The sequence below is a fragment of the Telopea speciosissima genome, chromosome 4, assembly GCF_018873765.1.
Source record: "Telopea speciosissima isolate NSW1024214 ecotype Mountain lineage chromosome 4, Tspe_v1, whole genome shotgun sequence".
Lineage (NCBI taxonomy): Eukaryota > Viridiplantae > Streptophyta > Magnoliopsida > Proteales > Proteaceae > Telopea > Telopea speciosissima.
Genome location: NC_057919.1, coordinates 41,149,062 through 41,157,445, shown reverse-complemented (window position 1 = coordinate 41,157,445; position 8,384 = coordinate 41,149,062). Strand labels below are relative to the sequence as shown.

The window sequence follows — 8,384 nt, the reverse complement described above, 5'->3', positions numbered from 1 at the left end:
AACAACATTCTTGCATGGTGAATTGGAAGAACAGATCTATATGCATCAACCTGAGGGTTTTGTTACTGAGGGTAAGGAGGACCATGTATGCTTATTGAAGAAGTCTCTTTATGGTTTGAAGCAGTCTCCTAGACAGTGGTATAGGAGGTTTGATTCTGTTATGGCAAGTTTTGATTATAATAGGTGCCAATATGACTGTTGTGTATATTTTAGAGAACTCTTTGATGGCTCATTCATATATTTGCTGTTATATGTTGATGATATGTTGATTGCAGCCAAAGATATGAATGAGATTAATAGGTTGAAGCAACATTTAAATTCTGAATTTGAGATGAAGGATTTGGGGGCAGCAAGGAAGATTCTTGGTATGGAAATTAAGAGGGATAGAAAAGCAGGGAAGTTGTGGCTATCTCAACAGAAATACATTAAGAAGGTATTGGAGCATTTTAGCATGAAAGATGCCAAACCTGTAAGTACTCCTATTGCATCTCATTTTAGACTTTCAGCTGCTCTATCACCTCAGACAGATAAAGAGGTGAAGTACATGTCACATGTTCTATACTCTAGTGCAGTTGGTTCCATTATGTATGCTATGGTTTGTACTCGTCCTGACATTTCACAGGCAATCAGTATGGTGAGTAGGTACCTGTCATGTCCAGGTAAAACTCACTGGGAAGCAGTGAAATGGATACTTAGGTATTTGAAGGGGACCTCTGGTGTTTGCTTGGAGTTTGGAAGGAATGGTGACAGCTTATCTGGTTATGTTGATTCAGATTATGCAGGTGATCTTGACAAGAGGAGATCACTCACAGGTTATGTATTTACTCTTGGAGGATGTGCGGTTAGTTGGAAAGCTACTTTACATGCTACAGTTGCATTATCTACTACTAAAGCAGAGTATATGGCAGTGATTGAGGCAGTTAAAGAAGCTATTTGGCTTAGAGGTTTGTTGGGAGAGCTCAGCATGGATCATGATGTGACTGTTGTCCACTGTGATAGCCAAAGTGCTATTCACTTGACTAGAGATCAGATGTATCATGAGGACGAAGCACATTGATGTTCGGTATCATTTTGTAAGAGAGATAGTTGTTCAAGGCAATATTCAAGTGTTGAAGATTGGTACTGAAGACAATCCAACTGATATGTTGACAAAGCCTTTATGTGCTACCAAGTTCGAGCATTGCTTTAACTTGATTGGAGTTTGCCACATTTGAGTTGAGCCCTTTTGGAAGGGCTATTGGAGAAGATGAAGATTTCAACTATGTGTTTGCATGTTAGAGGAGAATTCAAGCCAAGGTGGAGATTTGTTATGTATGTCTCAAATTCTTGGACCCGTTTAAAGAATGACCCGCTCCGACATTTTTGGTGGCGACCCGAATGGAACTTTTTCTGAGATCTGTGATGGTAGCAGAGGGCTTGGGCCTAGCCCATTACTGATCTCGTTGGGGGTGCAGGGGCGAATGCGGTACGGTTCAACCCGACCCGATGGATCGACCCGGATCCAATGGAGGAGTATTTACGTTCCTTACCCGCTTTATTGTGAAGAGAGAGTAAGATTTGGGGTTTTTCATTCTAGGGTTTCTGGGAGAGAGCAGCGGCGTTTTTGGGTGTTCTTGAGATCTCCATTGTAAACTTTTTTCTCTATTTTGCATAGTGAATCATCTTCATCTTCGCTCATGGACGTAGCACACCATACTGGTGTGTGAACCACGTTATATCTCTGTGTTCTTTTACTTTGTTCTTGTTTCTTTCCGTAATTTTGTTAGTGTTTGCTATAACAGTAATGTCATCATTATTTGCAACTCCATTATACCGTATCCAACAGGCACATGCTAAGTTGTAAATGACAACACAAAAGGCAATTAGTTTTCCTAATGTATCTTCCAGAATCTCAAGCACAGTTTAGAGCAACACAAAAAACAATAGGAAAGACTGGACATCTGGATTATGGAACAGAAGGAAACAACATACATGCTCCCCAGTGTAAGCCTTCTGTCTGAACACTTCTAACTGTTTCTTCAAGTTTTTGCTTGTATATTTCATCATCCCAAGGCTTTATATCCAACAAACAAGAGGATTTTCCAACTGATGACAGGAACATAAGAAAACTTAGTTTAGGTTTTACATACAAAACAACAATCTGCCTAGTTAAAGCTAGCACCCACAGATTTGCATTACCAAATGTTATTCACTTCCCATATACATGATTTTAAGCAAATATATTACATACAAATGGGAGAAAGAGGACAAAATGTATTAACTCGAAATCCATTTCTGCATCAAGACAAGAGGAGGGACTACGAATATTAATTAAAGATTTGGTCTTCCTTGTGGCAGCTTTTAGGCCCTGCCATAGAAGGCTACAAAGAAACATACATTGGTCATTACAATTAGAACACATGGCCATCACATTCTAACCATCTAAGCTGATTACTCAAAAATAGAGATATATAATAATCAAAGGTTAAAGGAAAGACCCTAACAGCACACAGGTGGATAAATAAATTTTACAAAATGGTCCTGTTAAAAAAATTTCAGGTCAAAAATTAAAAAACCTACCTTCCTCTCAAAAAATACAACAAAACATAACGAAGGGATTCCAAATCATCTCACCGGCTTTGCTCTGGATAGAACAGCACAAAATTAGGAATCATATATTTAACTTGAATCAAACTAACAAACCAATCTTTTTACTTACCAGTGCCCAGATGAGTCTGTAGCTGACATAATGGGTAGTCCCCATTAAGTTTTTATTTTCCCTATCCAAGCATAAGAAAGGAGAAAGAGAGTTGCTATGTCAATCATGGCCCAGGCATTTGAATCAATGGAATATTATGGCCACTCCCAGTATCATATATATAGTGTGTGTTGTGAGGTATATAAGTAACATAAGAGAATAAATAATGTCACATTAGTCAATCACATGCCCTTGGACAGTAAACACCAGAAAGCTTGAAATTAGAAAAGTTCAATATATAAGAAAAGAGAAACAAAACTAACCATTTTAAATTTCCCCACTAATAGTTTATAAAGGAATTTATTATTAGTCATGAAAATAATTTTTCAGAAAAATCCATCAATCCATTAATATACATAAACAAAACACAAACAAACTCAGCCTTATCCCAACTTAATGGGGTCGGCTAATCCATCAATGTATATAGATATCTAATAATACATAAACTACTATATATAGTAACAACATCCATTCATAAACTACTATATATAGTAACAACATCCATTCACGTATAGTTAAACATTAATGTGCAATCCAACAGATTAATTATCTTCAAGAAGTGTGGAGAAGAAAGGCCAAAAGCAGCAATAGTTGAAGAAAATATCCATTAATTTTTTTTTGAAAATCAAGTAGAAGGCTCTACTCTTGGATCCATTAGGATCTAGTTATTAATTTTAGCCATATTCCAATTGTAAGTTATCTTTAAGTTATTGTTACATTATTAATAGTCTAAACTAAAGCTAATCTTATAAAGGCTATATAAAGGCTAGTATTTAGGGGGGGAAAATGATAAGGGGAAGTCTATTTAAAGTTCTGACTAAACTCCCCCCCCCCCCCCAGAAAACAAAAGGGTCTATAAGCTTGTTGTGTTAGATTAACTAATGCAGAACAATTACTACTATGTTGCTGTCGTGTGTTCCATTTACATCTCTTGACAGTGAGATGCTCTCAAGGTCTTCTAAGTCTATGTTCAAAGATCTATTAATGTGAATCAAATGGATACATGTATCTTTTCTTCCTTTCTCTGTATCTCAACAAACAAAATTTGATAAAAAAAATCCCATAATTAGCTTAAAATATGCAACAAAAGAATAAAGTGAGAAACCAACCGAACATTGAAATCCAGTCACGATAAAAGCACGAAATCTGAAATTTAATCATTGGTGAAAGATAACATATCAGATAATTAAATTCATCATTTTAGATGACCTTAAACCATATTCGACCCACAAAATGGAGGAATTAGAATGAAAAAACAAATTACGATGAGAAATGCCAGCTTAAAACTAAAAAGATTGGTGAAAATCTTACCGGATCAAGGGTGAAGAAGATTGAATGTCGGATACAGAGATCGTCAACGGAATCCAAGAGAAACCCCTCCAATCATCAATCAATTTCCGCTAACGTGCACCGGCCAAACCATGAAAATCAGTATAAGCTCCGAGGAACTTTCTCACCTTACAATTTCGCGCTAACACGCACTACGAGCAAGGGCCAGGTCGTCGTCATTGTGCGAAGATGCACATTCTCTGTGGAGCATCAACCTGGGATATCACTACGGTCAATCAGGAACAACCAAACAGAGAGAGGGATGGGCAAGGGCTATCATTGTGGTTATTCCTACCTTGTGAGTTGGATGTCCTTCACCTCTTTCAACATACTCTTTCCATTCTCTGTTTCTTTTTCCTTCTCATCTCTTCTACAAATAGCCTCCTTTAAACATTGGAAAAAAAAAAGAAGAGAATAGAATAAGGTATCTTGGAACATTTTTATTCATTCGAATAATCATTCAACTAAAATGCACACCTTCTTCTTCTTCTTCTTTGTATATGTAAAATGGAAAAGTAAGTCCTATCTAGACTAAATTACACACTGAGAAAACATCCTAAATAGTTTCTTAAACAACTACAACTCTTTCTCAGTTAAAAAGATCCTCAAAAATAAACTAAAATAGAAATAAAACATTAAGTCATAAAACACTAACCAAGGACAACATATTCCTAATTATGGACCATATTCTGAACTCTACAAATTCATGAGGGAACCATGACAGAAAATATGTTCTCTCATATGACAAATTAGATTCCTGGTTATGAGCCTATTCATGCCCACCCAACTGTTAGGCATTGTTAGCCAAGCGTTGTTAGCCAATAAAATGGCCCATTAAGAGGCCTATAATTTACCCAACCTCAGGCCCAAGGTCCATGAAGGTTATAATGTGCTAATATACAGAATCTTCTCAGCCTGCACCAGTCATATGTATGCAAAAAATTTAAAAAGTCAAGGGAAACAGAATATATATATATATATTAAACACAGCACAGAGTTCCTTAAGGTACAAATCATAAGGTAACTCTAACCTGGGGAATGTATTTGATGGTTGTCATGATGACTTGTATTGTGCTGCAACAAAAATGCATTGTCAAAAGATTAAACTCGATCTACGATTAAACCAATCAAAATTCCCTAAGCAAGATTCAAATAAATTGAACAAATAAAAGTTACCCATTGCAATAGATTATCTATTTTAGCCCATTACTCAAACTTGATATTCTAAACTGTAGTTTTACAGCAAGATTTTAAAAAGGTGTTCATCAATTTATTGACAGCAACCATAGGATCACATCAAAGCAGCTAGATATTTCAACATTCACATGGAAGTTCAGGAAGAAATGCATCTGTATTCCAAGTTATAACCTATTCCTTTATTTCCTTCCATAAAAAATGAAGCTCAAAGATATCTAGGGTTCTGGCAGAGAAAATGTAAAAGCGAGGTAAACAACTCCCAAATAAGTGAAACAAATCAAATCGGCTTAATGTGATAAAGCAACAAAGATAAGCAACAATAAACTGTACTGATATTAATAAACATGTGTGAAATGAAAATAATTTTTATCTCATTTTTTTGGTTCTTTTAACCATCTTTCCCTTAACTGAAGTGGGATAATCTCTATATTAGAGGTACTTTAAGCAAGCTTGAGATCTTCAATGAATGTCACAGAACTTACAGATTTATAACTTTACCCAATTGATCACAGAAGATTTACATTTAAAATATCAAATTATGTTTGTCTCACCAAAACAAAAGGGGGCTCAAGTTGTGTGCTTTAGTGGGAGACTAAACTCACTTAAAGACAGATATTAGCCAAAGCCATGAATGGTTTGGCACCGCTACAAACACAGAGACTGCAGCAGAAACACAGACAGCACATGTGATTGTGATACAAGTCTTTGAGACCTTTTGATTCCCACGCTGTAAATGACACATCAAGGTAATTAAGTATTCTGTTCTTTTCAAGGGGAAAAAAAAAAAAACAAAACACATCTCTTAATTCAAAGAACAGAATCATTTACATCATAGATGAGAACTTGAAACAAAGTAATTGCTGTCAGTAGAACAGCATGTGCTGAGAAAGCCACATCATTTGCAGCGACTGGGATCATCTGCGAACAAGAAAGCAACCACCAAGAAATCAGCGAACAATCACACACACGCACACATACAAAAAAACCCTTGAACACATAAATCGACCACCGTCTGATACAATCAGAAAAGCAAAATCTTAAGCAAGTAGAAACAGAAGCTTGAACCAGTAAGACCTCTCAATAGAGAAATAAGAGAAAAGCAGATTTAAAGCTTTAACTTTCAGATGGTCAGGATTTTTATTGAACCAAAAAAAATTATTTGAGGGGGGGGGGGGAAGGGGGGGGATTGTTTCGTCAAATTGGCACCACCACAGTCTTAATGCCACTTTCAAGGTCTAAGATATATCGCCAGATGTTTTCTCACTGAGGAACCACCCGCCAATTTCAGTTAGCTGTGTTACTCGAATGATAGACTGATTTGGTTGAACAAATTAATTCTCTTTTTCTCATATTTCCAAACAAATGCGACAAAACAAGTAGAATGAATGTTTACGGGATTCTGAAATCAGAATTTATAGGTTTCAACATCAAATAAGAAAAATGTAGATAAATTCACCAAGTCGAAGAGGGTTTCAAAGTCGACAACATTACAAGAATCACAATCATCATCAACCTCATCATAAAAATCAGCTAGAAACGCATAGTCCATTTGAAACATAAAACTTTTTTCAATCACAAACCTCTCTGTAACCATACTTCTCGTGGTATTGCCTCTGAATAACAGGGCTAAAGAAAAGAGACGCATTGTAAATGAGATACGACGAGTGTTTCGTGAAATTGAGGACCCATATCAGAAAATCGTATTAGGAAAATATAATAAAAAGAGAGACAAAGAAGCAGAGAATAAACCGGAACAAAAGCAAGAACAGAGGAATAAAAATACCTTTTTCTTCTGAAATTCAGGATAACCTGAGGACAGAAACTAAGGCTCTATATGGTAATGTTCTTTTTTAGTGTTTCTAGTGTTTTTTCGTTTTTTTGAAACAAAAATACATTAAAATCTGAATGGTACGTCCGGTTTGTTCGTTTTGTTTTTTTGAAACAAACCGGGTACTTGACACACTTTTAGCACACATTTGAGAAACACCAAATTAGTGTTTCTCACTTGGGAGAAGCATTTCTTTAAAAAGCCGGAGAAACATGAGCTTCACTTAAGTTAACGAGGGCAAAATTGTAAACTATCATCTAAACATAAGAAATACGGGTTTTTTACCCTAAATCCTCAAAACACTCTCATTCTCACCTTTTCTGCGCAAGAACGACGACCATCACCCTCACCCTCTCCATCTTCTCTCTCTCCTTCGCACTCTCCATCTTCTCAACTCGCTCTCACCCTCGCCCTCTCCATCTTCTCTCTTGCCCCTCGCTCTCGCAGGTTTTGGGCTTCTGATCTCTCACCCTCGCCCTCTTTCTCTGCTATCGTGTTCGAGTTTCTTTTGGTATTGTTCATATCAGAGGAAAACCAATTTCCATTTCCTGCGGTTCCATTGTCTACCCATCCTGTAACCAAGTTCAAGATTGCTCTTTGCCAGTTGTTTGTGACTGTGGACAACGAAAGGAACATTGGTCATGCTCGCAAAGCAATTGAGGAGGCTATAAAAGCCATGGTGTAGGTGGTAATTATGTAATTTTTGGTAAACATCAGAAATGATTCTGTTAAGTGCGATCCATACAGATTTCTGTTTCTTCTAAACTTTAGAAACGTTTTTTTTTTTAGGGTTACCATACAGCATTTTAGGACCCAGAAACACTCAAAAAACATAGAAACACATAAAAGTGTGCCAGACCCAAAAACACTAAAAAAAAATTAGAAGCGTTACCATACAGAGCCTAATAGACCATGAGAAGAAAGCAATCCAACCGAAAACGTTGTAAGATATTTCGAGAGGAAGAGAATTCCACGATGCCACTCGGTGGGGGAAATTCGAATCAGCACCATCTGAAGAGGTTCATGCTCCTGCTTTCTAGAGCAATTGCAAGAGCAAGAGCAGCTGCCCACTATTTTTTATGTATTTTGTGCAAACAAAAACTTCAAAACTTCCCACAATTGACCATTTTCTTCATAGAAAGAGCCTTTTGGCACTTGTGGCTTTAGGGATGAGTGCTAGGGCTTTGGGGATGTTCGTGGGAGCATCTGTCAATGGTTGAGAGAAACCAGGTGGGATGAGTGCTAGGATTTGAGAATGGGAGTGGGAATATCGGTCCATTGCGAAACCAAAAA

General features: G+C 36.8%; 1 protein-coding gene across 1 annotated transcript; it reads right to left on the bottom strand.

Moving 5' to 3' along the window:
* Positions 1–5,079: 5,079 nt before the first annotated feature.
* Positions 5,080–7,072, bottom strand: LOC122658891 (cystinosin homolog). Its single transcript, XM_043854045.1, has 4 exons — positions 7,047–7,072; positions 6,092–6,181; positions 5,866–5,990; positions 5,080–5,140 (listed from the first exon to the last, which is right to left on the bottom strand). Exons 2-4 carry the CDS (start codon positions 6,179–6,181, stop codon positions 5,080–5,082), a joined length of 276 nt encoding a protein of 91 aa, XP_043709980.1. The 5' UTR covers positions 7,047–7,072.
* Positions 7,073–8,384: the final 1,312 nt, after the last annotated feature.